The sequence below is a fragment of the Numenius arquata genome, chromosome 9, assembly GCF_964106895.1.
Source record: "Numenius arquata chromosome 9, bNumArq3.hap1.1, whole genome shotgun sequence".
NCBI classification, from domain to species: Eukaryota; Metazoa; Chordata; class Aves; order Charadriiformes; family Scolopacidae; genus Numenius; species Numenius arquata.
Window position 1 is genome coordinate 3,144,279 of NC_133584.1, and position 27,619 is coordinate 3,171,897.

General features: G+C 39.3%; 1 protein-coding gene across 1 annotated transcript in view; it reads right to left on the reverse strand.

Moving 5' to 3' along the window:
- Positions 1-917: 917 nt before the first annotated feature.
- The window catches only part of NAALADL2 (N-acetylated alpha-linked acidic dipeptidase like 2), a 240,202-nt gene continuing 213,500 nt past the window's right edge, over positions 918-27,619 (reverse strand). The window contains exons 12-14 of the mRNA XM_074153553.1: positions 26,726-26,819; positions 18,438-18,636; positions 918-1,116 (exon numbers count right to left, since the gene is read on the reverse strand). Coding sequence (XP_074009654.1) covers positions 918-1,116; positions 18,438-18,636; positions 26,726-26,819 — 492 coding nt within the window. The remainder of the gene's footprint in view (positions 1,117-18,437; positions 18,637-26,725; positions 26,820-27,619) is intronic.

A 27,619-nucleotide genomic window follows, 5' to 3' on the forward strand; every position in this document is an offset into this window, starting at 1 on the left:
GTGTGCCTGAGTGCTGGAATCCCAAAAATGTTCCCAGAACTCTTGAGGTCTCGTTATCATTTACTGGTGTCTGGAAATTTTGGGAGACCTTGAAGTAGGCCAGGTTGGTAATGTTTAAGCTTATAAAGCCTGTAGCCTTAAAAGACTAGGCAGTTATTTTATTTAACATAAAGAATCAAAGTATTTTTGTACAAGTGTAACTACTGCTTCAAACTTTTCAAATCATTTGAAATCATGACAAAAATGTTCTCTCCAAGAATCACTAGAGAAAACAACTCTTTTTCATGCAGAAATGGGATAATCAAAGTTTATCTGGATTCTCAGAATTGAGGTATTTATTGCTCCACAGGAGTAAAGATGTTGGATTGCACTGGTGAGGGTGTTCGGTGCATTTCCTGATTAACTCCGGTGCTGGATACCCAAGGAAACGCCACATCCTTCAACTACTTACTCTGAAAGGAGTAAGGGAGATGAGTTTGCTGAGGAAGTTAAAGAACATAAGAGTATACTTAAGTCACATTTTTCTGACAGAGCAGGCCTGGCAAGCTCACCCGGGTATACAGCTGGGGTGTCTCAGAACCAGGTCTTCAGCATATTGCAGGTACTTTGCAAGATTGAGCTTTTAATCATAAAAATATATTTTACATATAAAAATACAGCAGATGTCCTTCTAAAAAATCATATCTTAAGTGTTATTCCCTCTCATTATGTTTTATACATTCAGAAACAGACATTTGAGGGATACCGTGAACAGTGCAAAAGACTGTTTTATATTTATAAAACCACGCATTGCAGTACCTTTAAGAGCCAACCGAAAGAAAAGTTGAGAAAGGTTTCATCCTCAGAGAAATCCCGGTCCAAGTCGAACTTTTGTTTCGCGAATTGTAAACAAACGTCTTAGAATGCAGCGAATCCTCTCATTTCTTCCCGGCCAAGGTAGGCTCAAACACATCCAGTCCTGCTTTGAAGTAAACCTGAGCTGAATTGATGCTGCTCAGCACCTCCGACAAGGCTGCCTGAACGGTCTCGTTTGACTGATGTAGTTTGCGGTGCTCCAGTGCCTCCAGCAGTACTGAGAACCGGCTTGTCCTTTCATCTACTCTGTACAGAATATTTCTAAAAGAGAACAATGGAGAACGGTAAGCTTTTTACTCAAAACAATTCATCCAAAATCATCAAGAAACTCTGCAAGCATCAGCCACGCTCTACAGGTGATACGTATTCTGCACAGTAAAGCTGACCCATGGGAAACTGAAGGACAACTGCATATTTATTAGGGCTTTGTAAAATGCATCTGTTCCTTGATCCAGGTGTACGTACACCGAAACATTCACTGAATCCCTCAAAGAAATCTCACATTCCTCTTTGACCATTCAAGATTTTATTAAAAATCATAAGCCCGGACCTATCACACCCCTCATGAAGTATTTCATGCCTCAGCTGGATTCCATTTATTCCCCTTTAAAAAAAGTTTGGTTATTACTGTGGACCTTAGGCATGGATTTTTTTTTTTCCCTATCTGCTCCTGTTATTTATTTCACACTTCAGAGGTGTGTGAATTCTAGCTGCATTGAAGTCAATGGTAAAACTCGCATTGCCTTCAGCAGAGCCTTTATTTCATCAATAATCCTTTGTGGCATCAGAACAAGAGCAACCCATCTTTAATGTCACATACTTGAGGAAAGAAATAAATGGAAGCAACGGCTAAACCCTTATGAAACAAAATCTGTGTTTTCCTATAATATCTGCAAGACTTTTTAATGGTTCCTATAAAAACACATGCAAAGGTAATGTCTGATCCCTTGGAAATGTTATCTGTAGGAGGTGCTGAAGGCTCAGAATTCAGAGCCTCGTCAGCGATTTCAATGAGACTCTTCGAAGCGGGCTACAAATGTTATCTAAAAACAGGTGTAATCATTATCCTAATTAGAAGAGCATGTAAATATCACAAATCTCCACCCAGGAGCTCCTTTGATTGTAAACACAAGTGAGTGAAATCTGAAACAGGAAAGCTACGCGTGATTTGGTGCAGGACCTTATCCTGAAATACAAGGTAGGTGTTTGGGGCAGGGGAGAAGTTGTTTCACAGAATGAAACCAGCAAGAGCGCTGAGACACTCTGGTAGTAACCTCACTGCATGACACAACAACGGCAACCCAAAACTCAGAATACAACTGCCAAGTACCTGCAAGCCAGGTGACCACAGAAGTGTATCTTATTACGAGTCATCTAATTGCCAGTCTAGAAGAGGCAATGGAATGAAGTAGCCCAAGAAATGACACCTCAAAACATCTACAATCTTCTCCTATGTTTTCCCGTTTGAAAAAACGCTTTGAATGAGGGGTGATGATTTTCAAAGATATGAAATAAATCCTATCCCCATAAGACAATTTTTCAGTCCATGTTTTTACCTTCCTATATTGGGTAAGAACATCCAAACCCAGCAATGTGTGATAGGAACGCTAAGCGTTTTGTTCCCTGACAGCAAGATATCTACCCATTTCTAGTGTTCTGCAATGCACTACATGGTAGTGTTAAACAGAGGAGGGAAACGGTTTGAGTCAAACCCTGCAGTAGAAAGACAGCTTATGTAGTTTAAAGAGTAGGTTATCACTGATGTAGATCATTTAGACTGAAACACGTGAGGAGCACTCGCAGGAACAGCTCAGTAGGGAAAGAAACCTCCATCAAGAGGACAGCAACAAGCAGATGGGGCAGCAGGAACTTCTACTTGCTGGAGCGAGTGCAGAGAAGGGCAATGAAGCTGGTGAAGGGCCTGGAGAATAGATCTTATGAAGAGCGATTGAGGGAGCTGGGGCTGTTTAGTTTGAGGAAGAGGGGACTGAGGGGAGACCTCATCACTCTCTACAACTACTTGAAAGGCCATTGTAGGGAGGTTGGTGCTTGTCTCTTCTCACAGGTAATTAGTGATAGAACAAGAGGGAATGGCTTCAAGCTGCAACAGGGTAGGTTTAGACTAGACACTAGGAAACAATTCTTCACAGAAAGAGTGGTCAGACACTGGAACAGGCTGCCCAGGGAGGGGGTTGAGTCACCAACCCTGACTGTGTTTAAGAGTCGTTCACATGCGGTCCTGGAGGATAGGGTGTAGGGGAGAACTTTGTAGAGTAGGGTTGATGGTTGGACTCGATGATCCCAAGGGTCTTTTCCAACCTGAACAATTCTATGATTCTATGATTCTTCAGCTTGCTGGAGGAGGACAACTGCCTGCTTCCTTGCTTCTAAGCTGATGCTACTGTTCCTCCAGACTATGCAGCAACTTAGGCTCAAAGGTGACTAAAGTTATATTATGGACTGTCCCTAAAGCATCTCTGTGATACAGTAAATGAAAACTGTGTATGCTGAGAACCAGATAAATTCTTGGTTGGTTGGTTTTTAAGGATAGGCTGTGATACGGGAAATACTGTAGTTTTCAAAGCAGGGATTGATTTTGCTCCCTCCGAAATCAATTCAGGGAATCCTGCCAAGATCAGTGCGAGCAGAACCAGGCTTCTGAAGAACTCTCCTCTATAGTTCCTGTAGTTCACAGGGAGATAGACGGCTGTTCACAACCCCACAAACCCCTTGAAAAGCAGGGGCAATGCTAGAGATATCACATTTCTTTCTACTCTCAGGAGGCATGTGACAGTCCTGTCTGGTGCTGGTGGCCGGGAGAGTTTGGCCGAGCTAGAATTCTGCTCCAAATGCCTACAATAGTGGCATCTTGATCTGTATTTCGATCCCTCTATTCCTTTACTGGGGGTAATGTCAACGAATAAAAATGCCATAAGACAATAACCATCAGCAGAGCAACACTAACCGAGACTGCTAGAAATTAGACTCTAAAGCCAGAATGACCTGAAGACTGGAACATCTGGGGACTGCTGAGAAAACGTTTGTGGTGAATAGGAACAGATCTTCTCCTATCCAACCTTCAAATGTGCTCCAAATGTGGAATACAGGCTGAAAAGATGGTTTATCTTGACACAAGGATGGTAACACAGTTTAACTCTACTGCTAGGATTTTGGAATCACAGGTGATTCCACAGTCAATCCACAGGCAGGTAAAAGGCACTGAAAAAGACAAATATTCCTGGCGCATCCCACCTGGCTGCAGCACAAATCGGCGTCTAATGAAAAAGCTTAGCTGTTTGATGAATTCTATCTATGCAAATAATAATAAGTAACATTATACGGCACCTGTTTTTTTCAGATTTTCTGCTAGAAATTCTCACCAGGGTGTTATATTTTCCAATTACTTATCTTTCCTTGGCAAGCCATGCCACCCCTTTGTTGCATAAAATGATTTGTCTCTTTATGCATGTTCATGAGAGTCAATTTATACAATTTTACTTCTTATCTCTGTCCAAGCTTCATCAAACGAAAAAAATGGCTAGTCCAGTTTATTACTTCCAAGCCTTTACAAGTCAGAAAAGTGTTTTCATTTAAGATTACACACGGACTGAAAAATAAACCCCAGCCATTTCGTTGGTGCAAGATATCACTATGTGACCACAACATGCATAATGATACCAAGAGACTTTAATTTATACTGTGAAATTCAATTACTTAAACATTCCTTAATACAAATTGGTTTTGTAGCCTACACCTCTAAAACAACAATCCCAGCCTCTGGCCTAATTGCTTAAGTATCTACCTTCATCTTTAACTATTTTGATCTTATAAATATAATTCACACAGTCAGCCTGACCCACACAAAACAAAAAGAGTCTCCTAAACAGAAAAGCGCAATACATTATAGATGACACTAATGAAATTACAACACATATCATTCATCTTAATGGACTTGTTTCAATGACACATCACAGTGGCCTGAAAAGTGCAACACTGAAGTAGGAAACCTAATTAACAACTTCAGGCAGTACCACTGAAAGAGGTAAAATGGCTCCAAACAAATGAATCAGCCTTAGTAAACCAAAGCAAAGAAATTATAAAAATGAATTCTAAAAGAACCTCTTCTATAACTTTTATGAGCCCTTTGCAGGCCTAGGAACATAAGCATAATTGATCAAAATAATATCATTAGTGTTAAATGTTGGTTTATCACAAAATGGATTAGACAAATTCTTGAATGACATCACACTAAAAATATCTTGAGTTTAACACAACTTCAAACTATTCTGCAGATTATATTACAACGACTGGACAGTACAAGATAAAACGAGATTATTACATTAGTCTTGTCGTGAAAAAGGAATTTTTTAGCTTACGAGAAAAGTTTGTGTGTAGGTAATGTACAACAGAAGCTGAATTATTCAGGTACTTACAAACAGCCTCCTATCTTAGAGCTTACATTTGAGATTTTGAAAAGGAATTATTAAATCATTAGGACAGGATGGCAAGTGTACAGTCCCGCAGAAAACCAGTGCAGGTTTTCTCTGGGGAATCACATTAGAATTGTTCACAGATAAATGCTGTGGGCAGCCTCTGTCTGTTCCAGTTTAACAAAATGTGCTGTGACTAGACCTGCTTCAGCATCCTCACAAATTCAATTTTATAAATCCCCAAATCATTTTTTCTTGTAGTGTCCAAGAAAAAAAGCGCGCCAGAATAGGGATTCTCTGCATTTCCCTTTTTCTTGATAATGTTCAGTTTTGAATGCACTTTTCTTACATCTAGGAGTTTGTTTTCCTTCATGTTTGTAAAATATAAAATGTTATTGGAACCTGGCAAGTAAATGCATTCTAATAATAGTATTTCCATGTTGGGACTTCCAGTTCCACAGGGTGTTTATTTATTATACGACGTAAAAATATTATGAATTCTTCTCCCCTGGAAAGTGCATGAGCTGATTTATCCTAGTTTATTTACACTAGTTTGTACCTCAGAAGATTTTTATGGTGAAGGTACAGAAATCTTCCCTTCATCCTCTGGGTGCCTTATCCTTTTGATCTCCAACAGGGCTTCTCCTTTCCTCTCTTTATTTTTTAAACTTTTTTGACACTTACATGCAGTTATTTTCTCTTAACTATTTTATGTCACAGCTCTTATTGTGGCAGAAGGTTTATAATTATAAAATTCGAGCTGCTAGCCATATACAGAAAGTGATATATCGAAATCGTATGTACACTCAAAGGTGAAAGTCAGCTGGAAAGGTAGGTATTTGCATGGTATCAGCAGTTGATAAGCTACAGCTAATCCAGACATCAAACCTAAACAAAGTCTAACCAACTGAAAGGCATTTCAAAGGCATTGTTATGTGACAGTGGTAAACCAGATCAATTCTGTCCCTGCCAGATGGAAATTTAGCTTGTGTAAGAGACAGGAGTTAGGACACCTCTAATTGAGTCAATTATGGCAAATGGAGGTTATGGTAAGTCTGCATTTGACAAAATCCTGTTGGGACGTGGGACTATAAGGAGATAATTATTCCAAGTCTGAATTCATTGCTGAGAGGCCAATTTAAAATAGGGCTTGTTAAAAAAATAAATCCTGATTTTGGCAGCCCTGTAAAGTGTCTTGAGGCTTGGTTTGGCTTGACTGGCTACCAAATAAACAAAGGGAAAAGAGAAGCCAAATTGGAATGATAGCCGGTTACAAGATATGTTATCTTTTATTTCCGCAGAGTTATCTTTGATTACAGTACTTTTTTTAAAGGTAATGAATGCATTGCTGTAAACCACACTCATCTCTTACTGAATTATCACTAAAGCCAACCCTCACTCTAGCATATGTTTCAGCTCAATGCACCCTGCTGGCCTTAGATCTTCAGCAACATGGTTTAGTGGTGGTTTTGTCAGGGTTGGGTTGATGGTTGGACTCAATGATCTGAAGGGTCCTTTCCAACCAAGACAATTCTATGATTTAAGTGCACTAATAGGTCTTACTGGCCCTGACCAGCCTTACTTGGGCCACTTCCCACCCACCCTGCTCACAGGCCCAGGAGCTTCACTTCACCCCAGCCTTGGTCTTCAGCCCCAGCCTGAGCTACACCGTAGGTGTTCTGTCTCCAGCTCCGTTGCTGCCCTGCAGCCAATTGATCCAGATCTTGATCTGTAGACTACTTCCCGGCTTGACTTGCATCACCGTGGGCTTGCCTGATGACCAAGGCTCTTGGCTGAATCTGACAGCACCTCTCGGGCCTCCCCTGCTTGCACTGCTTGGGAACTATTGGCCAGGGTTGAGCGGCCACTGCCCTGCTGGCCATGGCACCATGTTGGTTCCCCATCCTTTAGAGAGCAGCCAGCACCCACCACCCCTAAAAACCTTCACCTAAAGAGGTCACCCCATCAGAATTGACGCTATAAACACCCATCCAAACCCTACCTATGGACCTTCCCAACTTTAAACCTACTCCGGTGAGCGTTACAGATTCATCTACTAGATTCCAATTTGCACGTACAAACAGTCAGGATCTAAAAAGAAAGCGAAAGATCAATTAAAGAAATCAAGCTGAGTAAAGGTTGTTGGGGAATTTTTTGCGACCAAAACTCAACATGCACAGAAAACATTCACTTCCTGCTCTGAAACATGTAAGAAAATTATTCTCTTGATAGTTGTTTAATTACTGTCAATAGTAATAAAAAGCTAAATGAATGTTAATCTTGATTTTCTGATAATAGGACATTGCTTTGTGATGGCTTGGAAAAGATTTCAAATGGGATGCTGTATCTATGACAACCTGTAGCTAAACATTTTCATTTTCATTAAATAAACAGTACTTACTTCCTTTCTTCTTGTAATTTTTTATATATTTGTGGCTTATGATAGCAAACCAGCTTCTAGTATAACACAAAATAACCATGAACGAATGGAAGCTGGAAGGTTGATGCCAAGTTGCTAATCATAAGAAAACTGATGTTCTGGAACAGCCTCAAATAACAATAATGGAGCTAAGAAGTCTCACTAGTTTAAAGACTGAGTTTGAGTAAAATCAGGCTTCAATAAAATACCTGTTTGCAAGGGCTGAACATCAACATTACTTTGCACTCACAGTTTTTCTCCTGTTGAAAATTTACAGAGTTTAGGAAACTTATTTCTCTCTTACTTTGGAGGAAGTAAGATTAAGATCAGTAAGTAAGAAGAATCAATGCTACAGCTTCAACAGAGCGAAGTCACAAAACAGAAGTGGAAAGAAAAAGAAAAATTAGGGTGCATTTGTTGCAGAAGTTGCAAGCTATTATTTATCACTGCTAAAGAGCAGTCCTCTAATTAATTAGGAATGATTTTGTCTGGGGTTTTATAGAAATTAATTAAGTGATTTTATCTAGAAATTCCTGAAGAAGCCACAAAACACGCTATCAGATTCTGCCCCAGAGCTTTCAAACCCTATGTGCGGCGGATGCAGAACGATGTATACTCCACAGAAATGTAACAATTCCTGGAAAATACCTCAACATTTTTTCTACAATTTCTTAGAACAAGGACTTGCATCTCTACTTCAGAGTGATGATGCATCAAACAAAATTAATATAACTGTATTTTAAAACGTTGTTTGCTGGCAGCAACCGGTATGAAATATACTTTGTTATATTTCAGATAACATAGCTGTTGGTAACAATTGTTGTTCTTTGATCGATTTATGCTGCATTTGCTTTTCAAATGAAAGAAACATATGCTTATGCTGAATCGTTTGGAGGAAACTATTTTTCTTTTAAGGATGTCTCAGTCTGAAACGTACAAATTCAAAGCAGATGTGCTACTATTTTGAAGGACTTGAGGGAAGTGAATTAATAAAATTATTTCCAAATGGCTCACAGCTGATGTTCTGAAGGCTTCATAGGGATTTTTATCTGGAAATCCTGTAAAACATCCGATTCCTAAGGAGGGGTACCATTTCTAAACAACGCAGCGAGCAGCGGCCAGTGTTTGACGCAGGAAATTGGCTTGACCTTGATCTCCAGTTCTGATCCTGACTGGGTTTATCATCTTAAGTATCTCCACACTGTGAGACCATTATCATCATAGCCGAAATCAGAAAGGTCACTATCATAAGAGTTAATTATGGATAAAAAATTAATCATGTCATACTACCTTCTTTAAAGAAAGGCCTAAAGTTATATTTTTATTACCTTCAATACACAAAATTAACACTTTTTTTATCCCAGTTAAGCTAATTTTCCTGTTAACGATCCTGCCATCCATTGCCTGGGTAACACCTTAGTGGGGGAGTTTTACATATTAACTATTGTTCCAAGGAATTCCACTTATTTTTCTACTATATTCAAGAAATGTTCCTGGTTAATATTTCAAACATACATGAGTGGTTCTTACCTGTCATGACCAAAAAGGTGGAACCACATATTTCTTGGATCTAAAAAATGTGATCGACCCTACTGTTTATAAGAAAAATGAAATAATGTATAAAATATTGTTTCTGTCATATTTAATAAATTCAAAACCTAGTACTTTAAATAAATTTCTAAGATCACAGGCTATTTTTCCCTGCAGCCAAATATTCATGGCCTATTTAGCACCAAGCACAGACCTGGGTGAGATCTCCAGGAAGGGAAACCGAAAGGGAACTGTCTCCCAGTTGGAAGAGTTGCTGGGCAGCGGCATGAGAGCGCTGCACGGAGCTCGCTGAATAGCTCTTAGAAAAACAACCACTGTGAAATGGGCTAAAACATCTAATAAGGCCACATATTCAAATAAATGTCATTATACAAAAAACCTCAGGCTCTTTGCAAGGTCAAGACCATGCACGTTCATTGAAAGCATGAGGAGTTTCCTGGATGAAGACTTGTCCTAAGGGCCACCAACGCTGTGTTAAATTACAATATACTTAACAATATTTACTGTATCGAAACCATAATGGGTCTGATGCATACTAAGGACAGAAATCTCCAAGCGTATCAATCTAATTAAAAGGATGGAAGAAAATTCATGAGAAGTACATAAAGGACAAATAAATTAAGGTATGTACACCCAGGTTTGCCATTCATATCAGGGAAGTGAGAAACCTGGTTTCCAGCCATGACATAATCCCTAATTATAGTGGTTTTCTGCTTTTGCAGGTGTAATGAAAAGATTTTCATGTTCCCTGTTTAAATAAGCTTTAAAGTCAACCATAATTACATCTCTGCAGATGGCTAATTCAGTAGTATTTACGCAGCAAATGCTCTTTAAATAGTAAAAATTTACAAGACAACAAATACAGTCATTACTTCATGGTCATTACATGTATTGGGGATTGCAAAGGAGAAACCATTTCAATTGTCACTCAGATGGATCAGGTGTTTTGAGGACGAGTTACACTCACTTCATCGCATCTTCTCCGTATTAAGAAAGGGCATAATTCAGCATTATTATCAGTCATGAGAAAAAATAATAACCATAGCAGGAATCTGTAAAAGCATTATCAAACTAGTAATTGCTACTGATGTACGCTAGGATAAATGTGCTGCTCCACACACGGATGAATGTCAAAGAGTCAATATCCCAGGGGATGAATTCTATCTATCTGGCCTAGAGAATGAAAAATCACCGCCTGAGGGGCTGGGAGGACTGGGTGAGAACTTCCCAAAGTTGCCCAGTGCACGGAGAATGCTCATTCTGCTGGTAAATTGTTCCTACATGAATGTTCCATCATGAATTAAACAGTTCCTACATTTTCCTAACGATACCTGTTCTGGGGAGCTGCGCTGGTGGCAAAAGGTGTCCTGGGGAACGCTTCCTGTGCTACTCAGAGTTACAGCTTCATTCCAACACTACATTATGTTGATCCACTGAATGAGCAGATTCATCTTCTTCTTCCCAGTCCCTCAAATCCCATTTTGAGTATCTGCACCACCTGAATGAGCAGGAAGTGATAGTAATTATGTCTGGCTTCTGGTCACTGCTCAAGGGAGAATAAAGCTCCTTTTTCCTCCCACCCTTGTGATACCTCCATGTAGAAGTTGGGTACAATGTTTAAAAAGAATACAGTGAATAAATATTTATATCAAGGTTGTTACTCCAGATTCTGCTACTGACTTGGATGTACAAATTTGACTCAAAATATGATTTTAAACTGAAATTATCGTGCCAAACAGGTTATTGCATTTTTGTAAAGGTAGAGATAGCTATATAAGTGCTATTAGAATCCAGTGTTCAGGATTTAATTGGAAATATTTCTTAGTCTGTACCAACCCAGTTAAATTCACATCATCGCTTGCCATGCCATTACGTAACTGGTTTGTCTCTGGTTTTAGGACTAGTAAAAATAACCTGGCAGTTAAGAATTGCAATTATAGCATTTTATATCTTATAAATTATTTTCTAATCAGGGGTGATCTGCAGAGATGACTCAGCCTATTCAGTTTTATGATAAAAAACACTTTTGACTATGCTGTAAAAACTCTGGGTACCGACTCGTGATTGTCACCATTTTGATAAGTCCAGGCCATCAGACACACGACATCTGTTCACAGGAGCACATACACCAGAACCTGATCCTTTCACTCAATGTCTGCTACCAAAAATTGGGAGAAAAATCACCTTCCAAGTAAACATTAATTAAAGCTTGACCAAGCACCGCACAGCATCTCAGGTGTTCTGACAGTGCACAGCTGCCTCTCTCCACCTTCCTCATCAAACTTCTTTTTGCCTTCCCACGTTCTTGGGAAGAACATAAAACCACCCCCGGAATATTTCCTGTGCCATTAGCAGTCCATGAAGTGAGCTACAATGGAGCAAGTCTTACTGACACTGAGCCTCATTTCTTCTGTCCTGAATATTTGAGTTCATCATCTCTAACTTACCCAAACTACAACCAGACAGCACAAACACTGCAGGGTTTGAAGGAAGAAGAAAATGGGAAGACATTTTAGGCATAAAGAATACATTCAGGCAAATGTGTATCAGAGAGAAGGGAGCTAAAGAAGAACTGCAGAGCCAAGAAACACCAGTGAAGGATTAGAAAGTGAAACAAGTGAAACCACTCATCATAACTCCATTTATAAGACGTGGAACAACTATAGAAGAAAAAGAGATGCAAATTTTGAAAGGCACAAGATTTTAAGGTAAGAAGTCAAACGGAAAATCACTGCTGTACAGTAAGATGAAAATTCATTTATTCTGACTGGATGGCAAAATCTGAGGTACGTTATTTTAAAACCAGTACACGGTACTTTCCTTTTCCCCCAACGTCATTCCAGTATCGTATTTACAAATTGCATATGGCAGACAATATGAGAGAGAACATTATCTTCTACTGTCAGCAGAGCCTGAATCATTGCAGTATTTCCCACGCTAAGGATCATCAGCACCATCTCAAATCACTCTCTGCTCCACATAATACATTGCAGAAAAAAATAATATATATATTCCATGTGTTTGGTTCAGGTCAGTCAAAAATATTTCAGACATTACAACAAAGTACACAGGGATATTTTCTACTCGAAGCCACAAATGAAGAGTTCAAAATGAAAAAAAAAAATAATCTGCAAAGAGTCAACGCAATGAGACAGAATTACCGTCTTCTGTAGAAACTCTACAGAAGAATTTTTTTTTCACATGACATTGCACTACACGTTTCCCCAAGTCACTGTTTAAGATCAGTGGCATATTTGCATCTTTAATGTTTGTCCTCTGTAAATCCAACGAGCAGCTTGTTTACATATAGGGATTTAATAAAGACTTTAATTTTCCTACTAGATCTATCTCTAGAATCTGGAGTCTTAGGGCATGTGAATTTTGACACCTGAGAATCTGCTGTTTATCAGCAAAACAGAAATAAATCCAGTCGACTCTGTACATCTGTCAGCAACGTATGTAACAAACCTCAATCTGAAAAGAAAACATTTGTTCTAGTGAACAACAAACACTTGAGTGGCAGGAGATTAGCGGTGACGCAAATTATCTTTTTGTGTGGTGCTTAAAGCAGCTTTTGATTGTTCTTTCATTTCATTATGGCAAATTCAGGGTGCAGAATAGATCATCGCTTACAGAGAGTATTTTATTCAGCGCGTTTTAAGGTGTTGTAATTTTTTAGCCCAATGAAGTGTTAATGTCACACCTGGGTATCCATGATATAAAGAAGCAAAAGGAAGAAGTTTAACTTGCACAAATGAGCAATAAAAACTGCTGGAGGTCCTTCTTGAAAACACAGATTGTTTTCAAAATCCTTACTTTTCACCTACTTATTACTCAATTCACTCAATTCCATCTGCTAAACGTAGCACAATGGCCCTTGCAACAACTCCATAACTAGTGGTGACAGATGCTACTGCCTTAACGGACAGGAGAAACTCGGCAAGCTAAGGTGAAACTCGTAAATGAAAGATTTTACACAACTTGACTTAGATTCTTTTAAAAAAAAATGTTAAAAGAACTGTCAGTCAGGAATAACTCATCATTAAGCAATGGTTTATTAAGAATAAAACCCACCTAAACTGGAGCAGAAGTGAGAGCCTGAGCCCTCGTGTGCCATTTTTTTGACTTTTAAAGACCAAAGACAACAAACTCTGGTTTTAGTGACTCCTTTAGATTTGGAGATCTTGGTAGGAGCACCACAGGGTGTTCTAGGAAACCCTGAATCCTTTCTACTGGATCCACCTAGTATCAACAGCAGCCATCACATATGAAGATTAGGTTGAGTTCTAGACATGGACCTGGAGAAATACAAGGAACAGGAGGACGGTCTTACTTGGTCTTAGGCAAACGTAAGGTTTGAGCTCAATATTTATAAACACCAGGAAGATACAGGCTGAGTTGCTATCCATTGCTGTGCCAGTGTTTGGGTGAATATTCTGGTGGAGTGGAGAGCATGCAATAGCACGACAAGAGACTTTGAGAATTGAAGAGTTTTAAAGATCAGGTGATGCACAAAAGACAAAGATGTTCAGGAGAGAGACAAGGAGGAGACGCATCACTCAGCATGGACGCATTTGCCTGATTACCTGACTTACGAACATTCATTTACAGAAATTAATTGTATTCTCTCTCAGAAGCCACATTGAGATTTGGTTAATCAGGGCCAGGACGCGTGTCAGCGAGTACTTCCTCGACCTTATCAGCCAAGATACTTCCACTGCAGGGAAACTGCCCCAGGTCTTTGCTTCAACCTGTTTATTTGTAGCTGAAGCACCCTTTGTTTAGAATACAGAGATAAAGCATCTTCTTCTGTCCCCAGTAGGCAACTACACGGGCTTTACTGAATGCTGATGAGGGTGAGAATTTGAGCTTTTCTTACCATGTATTGGCATTTATAGAATTATCTTATTATATCTCTGCTGAGAATGACCATCTCATTGAGAGGACAATATACTTGAGATCATCTTCTACTCAGAGTGTCTAAAGTAACAGGACCTCTGTTCTTACCTTAGCTTCGTACATCCCTGCAGTGCAATCTGTGGTTATTAGTGCTAGTATCAAAGTATGAGCATCAGAAAATATGTGGCAGCTTTCAGTGCAAGTAAGAGTTTCCACATTGTGAGAGTGGAAAGCAAGAAACAGCCAGAGGAGAGAAACATATACAAATTTTACTGACTACTCCATTAAAATAATGACAAAAAAGAAATCACAAAATTATCACTATTATGATTATGTTATGAGAAGTAAAGGCAGATAAGTGAAAAATACCAATAGTTATCTTATTTTGTTCCAAAACATTTATTTTGGAAATATATATACCTGGGGTTCCCAATGGGAATAACAGAAATTCTTCAGGTACAATAAAACTCAGCGATTTTATCCTAACCCCAAATCAAGCCTCAGGGTAACCTTTTCAAAGCAGGATAACATTTCTCAACCTATTATTTTTCACTCTGCCTAAATTTCCGGATAAGATTAAAATACCCCGATGAAAGCCGCACTTGTATCTTTTCAGCTCAGTTGGAAACCGGATATCATGGGGAAAGTATATGCTATTGTCAAATTTTCAGTTCAATGTCATGAAGTTAAGGCAAGAAGGATAATCATCTAAACTACCGTGTTTTCTTACACTGTATTGAACAACCTGCCAATGTCAATCATCATTATTGAAATTTACTCAGGATATCCTAATAAAATTATCAACAATTAAAGTAATTTGAATTCTGTTAGTAACTTTTGATAATTTTATTGCTCGTTATAGCAATTATGCCCAAATGTTGTCCTAAGACACTGACTGGAATGAGGTATCTATTTTTTTAAGTACATATATAGACCATGAGACTACAACTATAGCAATGAGTGTACAAATCATGCAAAAAAAAAAAAAAAGATATAGAAAAGAAGTATTAGTTCCCCTGTAATGGCCAAACACAAGCAGGTTGCAACCCACAACCTGCAATAAACCAAAAAAAATCCACCTTTCTTTTGAATTAAAGCTCTAGAAGAGAAAACACCCTACAGATCCATAGAGCTGTGAATTAGGACAAACACAAGCCTAAAAATGATGCCTAAACTTCAGCAAATTTGTCAAGTATTTTGATTGAGGTTGAGAATATGAGTCCAAATGGGTATACAGGAAGCAATCATTTTTTCATGAAGAATACGTGCTTTACTGTGCACACAATTTCTTCCTTTGGAAGGTTGTAAATTACAGTATTTATGGAATCTTAATGATCTAAACACAGTTGGAGCCTGAAGGTCAAGGCTGCAAACTGCATCCTAAATTTCTGTTTACAGATGAAGCCCAGTATTTATTGCTGCACTGCTTGTGCTGCTATAGTTAAAGGGCTGCCAGCATTTCCATTATAAACCACTATTTCAGGGGTTTATAACTTGCCCATCAATCTTCTGACTGGGATGAAACATGGCACACAAGGTCCTGGCTGCGAGACTGATTTTTTTGTTTGTTTTCTTTACCAAATTACAAAAAGAAAAGCTTAAAGTTATACAAGCCAAAAAAAAAAAAAAGAAAAAGTACATCAGGATTTTCAAGTACTTCTGGTGTTCCTGTGATACGATTATAGCTTCAGAACAGAAAACAGATTCGTAGAACTGCATCAATTAATAGAGGGACTTTAAATCCCTAAAAAGTAAAAAATAACCTCAATAAAGACCTATTGTTAGAGGCTTTTTTGAAAAGAAACTGTACTGCAGAGTTTTAATGGCAGAACAGGAAAGAAGAAATCTATTGCTGTCCTCGATTCTATTTGTAATAAAGGCAAATCTACACTATAATTACTTTTTGAGTATCTAAGTGATGATACACAAGGTGTACTTTGTTGATATATACTCCAGATGATGTTAGGTAAAATAGTTCAGAATAAAGTCAAATCCAAAGTTTTCCTACAAACTCAAGTAACCTTATTGTCTACTATTAAATCTTGTATCAAATTTTATGAAATCAGAAGGGGAAAAATGACAAAATTTTTACTTCCACACCATCTACTTTGCCAGTGCAAATACCACGCTTTGCGCCAAAGGACTGCTGAGGGCAGGACGGTGAAAAATTTCATTCCCATGATACCTGCATATCTAGCATAGAATAGAATCGTAGAATTGTCTCGGTTGGAAGGGACCTTTTAGATCATCGAGTCCAATCGTCAACCCAACACTGACAAAAACCACCACTAAACCATATCACTAAGCAATCCCAACCTGATGAGTAACAAACATAATATTGCAAAAGCATTGCAAGAATTCAAATACTGAAAGACCTCAAAGAATGCTCTCACGGGAATCCCAAGGTTTGGTATAATATATTTTTACAAATAAAGAACAGGGCCAGATTGAACAATGTGCCGTTGCGATGCAACACAGACACATTACATTATACGAAGTAGTTTTATGGCTCCTTTGCAACACCACACCAATTCAGACGAGAAAGACGACAGTGCTAAACCTGGAATATTAGACTTTATGTAATCAAATTTTGGTTTATTTCTTTATATGATAAATCCAGTTGCAGCAGGAATGAAGTAAATTAGTCCCTCCCCAAATATCACTATTATATTTTCTTTATTATAGCTGTAGGGATTTTATTTGTGGACACTGTTAGAGTTCACCACAACTACCTTCTTTCCCTTTTCCTTTTCTTTCCCTTCTTTTCCCTTTCTTTCCTTTCCTTTCCTTTCCTTTCCTTTCCTTTCCTTTCCTTTCCTTTCCTTTCCTTTCCTTTCCTTTCCTTTCCTTTCCTTTCCTTTCCTTTCCTTTCCTTTCCTTTCCTTTCCTTTCCTTTCCTTTCCTTTCCTTTCCTTTCCTTTCCTTCCTTTCCTTTCCTTTCCTTTCCTTTCCTTTCCTTTCCTTTCCTTTCCTTTCCTTTCCTTTCCTTTCCTTTCCTTTCCTTTCCTTTCCTTTCCTTTCCTTTCCTTTCCTTTCCTTTCCTTTCCTTTCCTTTCCTTTCCTTTCCTTTCCTTTCCTTTCCTTTCCTTTCCTTTCCTTTCCTTTCCTTTCCTTTCCTTTCCTTTCCTTTCCTTTCCTTTCCTCCTTTCCTCCTTTCCTTTCCTTTCCTTTCCTTTCCTTTCCTTTCCTTTCCTTTCCTTTCCTTTCCTTTCCTTTCCTTTCCTTTCCTTTCCTTTCCTTTCCTTTCCTTTCCTTTCCTTTCCTTTCCTTTCCTTTCCTTTCCTTTTTGTTAAAAGATGACTGCATTTGTATTACACCATCCCTAATGCTTGGAAGAATCTCTTCCTTCTGATGCTGTAGCTTTCTGCTTTTCTTCCAAATCCCACCTCTACCATGTGTCTATTTTGTCCCCATTTGAAACAATCACTTCCACTTGACATTTGACAATTTTTCCCATCAAGTGCGATGAAGTTCTGTTTTATTACTTTTGTTAGTTCTGGTTGAAAGCACATTTATTTTCCTAATTAACATAGATACCTCATTCACCTCTCTGTCTCCTGTGTATATAAGTGTGTCAGTTTCTTCTGTGCTCTCTTTTTTTTGAGTATGCCAACCAGTTTCCCCTAAAATTTGCTTTGCAAACTTTTTTTAAGCTACTGATTGCCATAAGGTTTTTCTTTGTAGAGCAATCTATGGCGAGAGATAACAGACCTGTAGACTTTTTTCTTAAAAAGTGAACGATGGAATGATGATGACGTCTTCAAATCAACCTGGGTAGCGCAGCTGAATACATACTGGAGAATAATTCTAACCAGAGACGAGATGTTATGAATGGTGACTGACCGAGGCCCTCTCATTCACTCCACTGCACTGCCTTTGGTTGAAATGCGCCCAAGAACACTACTATATAATTAAATATGTTAAATAATGCTACGCTGTATCTTGTATAATGCGGAATCTTCAATGAACTGGAAAAGTTTTAAATAAAATATAGGTGGAGCTTGTCAAGCAGTATTAGATTTCTAAATATGTTCTTCTTCTGAAAGCTTACTGTACCGTCTAACACAAGGACCTGTCGTGCTGCCTGAGCTGCCATCGCTCCGTACGTCTTGTTAGCAGTGATGTCATGACAGAAACGCTGCAGTGCTGCATTCTAATGACCTCTTGTATTGTAATAAATTCATGTTTTCTGTAGTTTTGAAACAGTTTTTTTGACAGTTTTGAAAACCAAGCAACACGAGATGCTATTTGGGCTCAAATGAAGAACATGTAGAACACCATACCTGTAAAGTCCTGGGGGAGCTCGATGAACCAGGAAGCTTTTCTCCAAGCTCTGCAGCACATCGTTGAGCATCCTGACTCTGACGGGAGCGCGCTCCTTGGGGTCGTTCGCTGGGCGCATCTCATCAGACTGGAACAACTCTGCCGTGTCCCTCAGACGTGATGCCACTGCAAGCAACTGAGGAGGGACTACTTCATCACCTAGGAAGAGTAAGGCCAAGACAGTTGCCAGTGATTCAGAGGACATCACTTATTACTCTTGCTTACAAGCCAAAATTAATAGTCCAATTAAAACCCGGCCTCTTTTCCCAAGAATTATGTAATGGATCAAGTAAAGCCACAGATCGTTGTGCGTTAAGCTCTGATCTATTTTTCAGAGATGATCAATTTGGGCTGTGATATTTTAAGATCTAATAAGGCCTGAGGAATGATTTTGGGGTAGAGCTTGAAATCTACCATTGGAAAAACAGGCATGCAGGAAGCAAGGGTTATAAATCAGTAACTATAACATTTCCTTCCGAGGCAGCATTTATTCAATGTCATTTGGTGCTACTGCTCTCCAGTTCGGAAGCCTGTGCTTGGATTCCATAATGACTGCTGTATAGAAAATCATAATATGCAGAGTTTAATTGAATTTGGTTCAACATTTTAGAATCCTAGAGGTTAACAACAGCTATAGAGAAGATGTGAAATTGTTCCTCTTAATCACTTAAATTGACACTTCACTTCACTTAAATCACACATATGCCATTGAGCCAACTAACTCTTTATTTAGTATCCAAATGTATATTCTAATCCAGTTGATATTTTCAAAACTTTTCAAACTTGGAGTGTTAACTGTTACTTTCTTTGTAATCCTACACAGACACCAAAAGAATAAATGCCCACAGCACACCATGATTTTGGTATTTCCCTGTTTCTGGTCTAGAAAGAAGAAGGTGATGCGTGCACTGGAGCACTGTGATGTGTGGCCTGTTCCCAGCCCAGCGCCGGTGAAGAGCCTGCCCTCCTTTCCCAGCGCCTGCAAAACCGCCTTCATTTTTACAAGCACATGGAGAGAGAAAGCAGAGTCTGAACCTGATACAGTCACAAGTAACATCAGTCAGCAAAAACACTTCCAGGATGCAGAAACCGATCCTTAAGGCCAAGATTCATTTTGCTTATTAAGGACAAGAAAATCAACTATCCTTAGATCTTTCAAATGACGATTTAATCAAACCAAACCACTCAGCTTGAGAAGCCGCCTCACCTTTAGCTGAACGTACAAACCTCAGTGAGTACGGTATCACAGTAACTGAGATGATTAATCCAACAAAGTGGTTCAAGATACAAGCTAAAGGAATGCTAAAGTTCCTTGTCTAATAGATAGATGGAGAGATCAGAAGTAGTAAATTGAGAACATCAACCCATTTCTCAAACTATTTATGGATGGAGTTTGAAAGGTGAGTATATAACAGGATGGAAAAGCCAACAGGTACAACTAAGAAATTCAAGGAAATGCCTGAATATGACATGTTCTCCCTCTTGTATGGAAAAAAAGAGATTTATTATTGGATAGATTTCAGCAAAGGGAAAGGAGTTCACAGATCCCCTGCGCTCCCATCATTCAGCTGACTAACACATTCCAACCCAGCAAAACACGAAAGGATCCAAATTACATGGAGAGACAGATGCCGGTGTGAGAGAAACTGTCAGATTTCCTGAGCCATCAAGATGAATTTTAACAACGAACAGAAGCTCCCCGTGGGAACTGGAGTGAGAGAAGATGGTTTATGTCTGTCTTGGTTTGGGACAAGTTTGCTTTGTCAATGGCTCTTGACCAATCCCGCTTTCCCTAATTAGAATGGTAACAGGGCTCTAGTACCTTGATGTACAGGACTGGTTACTCTGATTGACTCTGGAGTAATGTAGAGTCTGATTACAGTAGGTTAATGCCTCAGAAAAATATTCTCCGAGCATATGAACTTGGCACATTGGGGATATTGTGCAAAATATCAGTAGCCACAATTTTCAAACCTCAGGCAAACATCCAGTGCAGCTGAAGAACTTGGTTTCCACGCGTACAGTCCGGGCGCTGTGCACACCCTACCCTGGGGCTTGGGTCAGCAGGGAAAGGTTTAAATTCACCCTGTTCGAAAGAATCCTTTGGTTTCAGCAAAGCACTTCATATTCCAAATAACATACAAGTGTTAGCATTTTTATTCTGAATATTACACAAACAATGGTAAATGTTTAAAATGAAAAGCTGTGCCTTTTCAATAGGGAAGGCGAGACAAAGGGAAAACGCGTCATTCTGTACTTGGAAATGAAGCCAACCAGACCACCCTTTTAAACAGAAAAATCCTGTAAATGCTCTCACTCCTTCTCCAGGGCATTTTGCCCCTGAACCAACTACATTTTACTTTGTGTGATGAGTGATGAGTAAAAAGCGCTGTTTACATCCCACTCCAAACCAGCAGTGGTTACAGAACAAACACCCAGGCCCTGGTTTGATACTTCAGTACAAACCCTGGCAGTGGCTCTGGCTTGTGTCACCGCAGAGGACTGAGGACACAGCTTTAAGGGCATCACTGGTTTTTACCACAACACACTCAACTTCAGTGCCAAGGGAGATTTATGCTTTCCTCAAGTCGAGAAGCTGGGAGTGGAAGGGTAAATGATTCTTAAAGAAAAGGATGCATTAACTAATAATGTCTTAAAGATCTTGTGATGCTTCTACAGAGAAAATGAAAAAAAAACAACCCGGCAACTGTTCCTTCACTCAAGAGAAAACACCGCCACATCATTTATATTTTGTATTCTTTGTCCTTTTGTCTCCAGTATGAATCATGATGAATCACCTAAGCCAGTTGTTTAGTTGTTAAATAAATAAAATTGAAAGCACAAGAAAGTGACTCAAGAGTACGTATACTCTTCATCAGAGAACTCTACTGTGGAATTTCATTACACTTGTTACATGTAACCGGATTTTATTTAGGAACAGGTTACACCAAGTAGATATTTATTTTTACAGATATTGCATACAATAGCCTTTCCCTGTGTAACTGATTGCTCTTATGAAAAGTACTGCTAGAGATTTAACATTTTAAAATTGTGTTTGTGCCCTCTGGTATGAATGCAGCTGCCGACGAGCACCCACAGGAGAATGAACACGGACAAATCAGCGGTTTAAAGCATGACGCTTGCTCTCTGTGCGTGTGAACATGCCTTAGCATGTAAGAGAGAGGGGGAATTGCTCCAGGTTTCGATTAGCTTGCACGTTCGGGATCAGCTCTGGTGTGTTGTTGGATTCAGGAGGAAGATTTTTCATGCTGTGCAAAATGCGATGATCAGACCTAGCAGTGGAAAATCGAAATGGGAAAGCTTTGTAGAAAGTACCCTAAAGGGGGTAGAAACACAAATTCCCGATCATCCAGAGTGCAAAGAATACGTTGCCATAGCTTCAATTTTGCTGCCATGACTGCTGCTGCCCACGCAAACTAACCTGGTGTTGCTACAAATCTCTTATCAAAGAGGCTGTCATTAAAAAGGCACGTTGTGACATATTATTATGCATGTCCATAGAGAGGAAGTTACCAAGGACTTTGTACGGAGCTGCTGAAACATACGGCCTATTGATACAGGAGAGATTTTCACTGTTTCCCATTAGTACCAAATGCTTTGCCCATAGAAAATACATTTTTCCATTTATTTCTTTTTAAAGGCTGATGAAAGGTTTGCAATACTAATATATAATGTCCTTGAAAGGGTACTGAAGACAAGATGTCAGTGTCCCACGGCGAAGAAGGTATTTCTATCATACATACAGATAACTGTTGCATTTTTTACATCTGTAGCAATCAAGAATAATGGGTGGGAACAGTAAAGAAGGAAACTTTCTGAACATTACAGACAGATGGAGAAAGCAACTGAAAAGCCCCCTAAATGATCAGGGAAATATGGTCAAGCAGGTAGAATGATGGCAAGCTGGAGACTAGCAGATAGCTGTAGGCAACGAGTACGCAGCCATCAAGTAAATGACAGAGATATGTTTCTGTATTGATTTTTCTAAGGATGGAGAGTTTAGACCGATGTTTTGAAATGTATGGGTTGAGCCAGGGCTGTGGAAAGTCATGCAGACTTCCCTGGAAATGACTTATCATAAACCAGATTATTTTTAAACTCCTGCTAGCACTGCCTACTATTATCACCCCAAGTACTCCAGCTGCTGTAACATCTGTAAAACATCCGTTCTGGGGAGAAGAAAGGGCTTAGCTGATAGGAAGCAGCACACAACTGACACCGTGTAGCCAGAGAGCTTTAAATCACAGCCCTTGCCCTTCCTATACAGGGAAAACTAGAAAATCTTACCCCTTTCTCAGCCAGTACCTACTAGAGATGGCTTATGGCTTCTCTGATTTGCTTGCCCGCTCCAGCAGCCTGTGAGGAAACCCACCACCGGGGAATCCTGGCAGTCGTGCCTCGGACTACTCAGCCACCAGCTAAGGCTGGGGCAGCAGATACCAGTATTGGAAAGGTCTGCATGAGTCTCGGTGGGCCAGTGACTCGCAATAATGAAACAACAGCAGCTTCTACAGCCAACGGCAACTAAGCGAGAGACATGGCTACCATCAAACCTGGTTGCCTTTATTTTTGTAAACCCTGTGCTTGAACGTGTCGTTGCTGAGTCACTCGGGTCAAAGGTACAGAAAGACTTTTGATCCTAAGGAGACACTTTAATGCCTCCATCATCAATCCCTGAAGCTTGCTGTAATGTATCCTGAATTCCAAAGAGGCTCAAACACAGATGATAAGAATTTGTTTTGAATAAAAAATGCTTATATGCATACAAAATACTTGTATACAAATGCTTATATATTTGCACTTGCACATACATACAAAATTCTTCTACAGAAGTGCTTAAAAGAACCATTTGTATCATTCACACACCAGATCTGACATCTTGGCTGTGCCCTACCTCAAAAGATAAATTGAGTTTTCATAGCGTGCGCGGTCCTAGTGAGATAGTCCTGTAGTTCATTCAAGTTGCAGTGGTTCTGGATTTTAAATGTATGAGAGGCAGAAACACCGCACAACTGCAATGTGCAGTTAATGGAAATATTTTAAACTGTCGCCTATTTCTGAATTTCTCTAAAATAGCAAATCTGTGATCAGACAGATAACAGCCTGAATAGCCCCGGGGATCCGGATTTCAGTCTTGGAACCCATCGCGTATCATTTCTGACCACAAGGTTTCCTGTTAAACTTCAGACCATCAGCAGATGTCTCTCCAGTCACAACCCTTCCTTTCAGGTAAACCCAAAAAGCAGTAGCTTGTTTCAAGGAGTTCTGGTCTGCGCAAGCGGAGAGAACACATGTCACTTAACAGCCGTTTCCCCGTCCTTCTGAGAAACACGCCTCGAGCATCTCTAAACACGTTGTGGATGAGACTTCCCTATAACCTGCCATCCAGCTTAGCCTAAGCGTACAAAATGGTTTATCAAGTGCTAATTAACATCCTATTTAATTTAACAGAGCTAACAGTACAGATAACCACCATGTTACAGAATTAAATCCTTTGGAAACATAAATAAATGCAGCATTAACAAATATTAAGACACACGCATCCTTTTGTGGGGACATCCAGGAGACTGCAAAACTGGGACTCAAGTGTTTACACATATGATTTAACTTCAAGAACGCGAGAAATTCCAACAGGCAATAAAATGTGTGTTTATGTTTAAGTGATTGGCTGAACCAGATCCTAGAGGCGCAAAATTAAGCCTAATGAATCTTCTGGCATGTCGTGTGATTTCCCTTCACCTTTTCTACATTTACAGTTTGTGTCCAGTTGGAGAAGGCAATAGTTTACTAAGACAATGCAACGTTGAACTGGAAATCTCAGACAACATAAAACCTCTTGAAGAATGAAGGAATCCATGAGCCATGTTAAAAAGTACAACTTCTCATTTAAGTAACTACTAAAAAGACCATTGTCTTATTCGTTTCCAAAATGAAAATAGACTGTTACTTGACACAAGTCAGAGATAGACGAGACATGAAAGTCATGAGAAAAGTTATTAAACAAAACTCCAAAGTGAACAGCTGGAAGAAAATTTATCCTGCTGGCCCTACAGCCTAGAAAATAATCTTCCCTCCCCTGAAGTCGTTGAGATAAATGATCTAACTGAAGTTAGAGAAAAAAAAGTCAGTTTAAATCAACATTTCCTGTTACTCAAAATAAAAAGAAAAGGAAGAACAATAGGACATCTCATGTTCAGTTGAAGAAATACCAGCTGAGCTGCGCTTTTTATTTCATGATCATTCCCTGCTGTGTTTAGGCTGAACTAAACTGATGTTTATATGGCACAACAGAGCTAATATTACTTGTCTTTTTGGATGCTCACTGATTCCTGACCAATGATAGCCCACTGACTCCTGGGTCTTGACAATGATGGATGGCAAAGATTAAAGAAAAGGTATCACACTTCTATGAATGTGTATTACAGGAAAGTGATGCTTTATACTGTAGGGAGTGAATGAAATGCAGGGGCAACACCTCAAGAATGAAAAAAATCTTTAAGTTTGAGATAAGATCTCCCATTCTGCTAAACTACATGTACAGTTTTGGTGTAACTTTATAGAATTTACATCTTTATTTAACAGATCAACTTGAGAGTTCCAGAAATATATAAACAGGAAAAATATATTTTAAAGGTGTTAGCCCACTGCAGGTAATTTGTATCAGAGACATAACTGGTGATGAGGAAATAACAACATGGTTTTACCTATTTCACATTTTTCCACTGTGAGGTCCTAATTAACAGTCTTTCAAATTTCATGGGTGTTCTTGTCAGGGATGCACCTCTTACCATTAAATTCACTGAATTGTGACCAGCATATCAACTTCTGAAATATCTCAGTTTGTACACGTTCAAGGAATTACGTTAGAGTTTGGCAGCTAAATAATCAAAAGATGTAATCTCCAAGGACTAAGCTTCTTATGCGCTCTCCACATCCCGACTGCTTTCCCCTAGTCACTTATAAAAGGAAGGAGAGATGCATCTCATTTGAATACACTAAGATAAGAGGAAACTGTAAGGCAAGAGGGACAGAATGGGAGGAGGGAGACAGATGATACTGAAAGAGAAAGCTTTTATGGATGGGTGACACTGGACAGTGTTAGAACCTAGATGCCCTCTCCCTCCTCAGTCCTCAGGAATGGAGCTAAGACACATTCTTTTTGTAATTGGTAAGTGTCCAGGTTTGAGGACACAAACCATGACCATGAGGAGAAGGTTTATTGTGCTTTTGTAGTCTAGAGAGTAGCAGAGAACATCTCAGTAACATACAATGGGTTTAGTTCCTTATATCAACATTTTTCTGGAGGGGGAGAATAAAAACCCAACAAAACAGCCCCCAGAAGCAAAAGGAATGCACAACTGCACCCTTCAACTGTGTTATCTTAAACAGCTCAAGCCAAGGGCTATTGGCTTAATTGGGTTCTGTTGTCAACACAGGACAAGAAAACTGCAGAATGTTTGTTCTTTTATCAAGCCCTAAAAGGCCACAAGACAACAGAAAGAGCCAGAAACGAGAAGGCAGCACAGGAATACTAGTAATGGCTCCACAATATTGATGGAGCGGTCTCATATGAAGGGATTCATCCTACACCTGGCAAACAGTGCCAAATCCAGAGTCTATGGGAATTATATTTGCATCTTGACCAAGTTACCAGTCACTTCCATTCACTTTCTGACCAGGAACAATCTTTTCCTAGTCCCCAACCCAGCATCCCAAACACACCAAGATCAAATACAGAGCTTACAGGGTATCAGTGCTTAATCAACTCAAACAACGCGCATTGGTAAATTATCACGCTTTGTCATGCCTGAAAAAGGAGGAAAGTCAGGATGCTCTGTCAACAAGGGGAGTTGGTGCAATAAGCAAACAAGGAAGATGATTGTGAAAGTGAAGGAGCCAAATGGCAACGGGATTAGAAGCCCTCTCTTGTATTGAAGCCCCAGAGGGAATTAAAATCAAGTTCAGTCACAGAGATTGTTATCTTTGACTGCAATTATGAGATTTTAATACTAATTACTGCTTAACTAACAGAGCAACATCAGAAGAAATTAAACATTTTATGGCTTTATTTAGCAACAAACCCTGTGTTTTATTTAGCATTACATAATAACTATTTAACTAGTAAGATCACTGGCTATCTTTCAAGCAGAAATTGAACATCAGGGAGTAGGTGATCCTTTTTTTACTCGGTATTAATGGAGAACAATATTCCTCTAATAAAAATTACCTTTAAGACTGTTCTGAACTTCTAACGCGATGTCGAGGGCATTAAACGGCAAAACTGGTTCACTGGCAATTTGCAAAGTCACTTGTCCCATTAGCTGAAAAATATAAAAAACCCAAAAAACAGTCAAATAATTTTTAGCAGATTTAATTGCCAACACTTACTCTTTCGGAATAGCACATACTTTCATTACATTGGATTTTCAGGGAAAAAATTAATAAAACCGCATAGACACATCTTTGTGAAAAGGAACATGACCAGAGCGCTGCTTTTCTAATACAACATTTAAAAATATTAAGGGATCGCAATTTATAACCACACAAAAGAATTCTGTGCAGTGCTTTTTCTGTGGACCTGGGATACTGCAGGAGTCCCTGAAGGGCCTTAGTTTTGCTTTGTTTTCAAATAAAACACCTCAACATTCTAAAAATGGGAATGAGGTTCATTGTTTTACTTCGTTCTCTGATTTCAGCTATTAGATTTTGAGAGTTTATACAAGTAAAAAGACATTAATGAGCTTCAAACCAATGGCTAAATGCAAGATGGCCTGAAAACCTACTGCCCTTTGAAGAGTTATGTGACAACTTGACACACACGGCCGGATAACTTCCAACTGGACAGAACACTGCATCCTCTCCGTAACTCACAGAAAGAAATTCCCAAAGGAGTGAAAGGGAACTCTTGGTCCGCTCCAGACTAGACGTTAACACCCATCCTGAAACTCAGTGGCACAAATGACATTCTACCTTCTTGAAGTACATCATTTCTTTTCAGCCGTTCCAGAGACGAGGGCAGGGATGACCGGCCTGAGTCCTTTTTTTTCACTTACAGAAGATAAGGCTCTCCCAGCTCAGGGCTTAGACATGCTACAGGGGCTGCGTATAGAAATATGTCTTT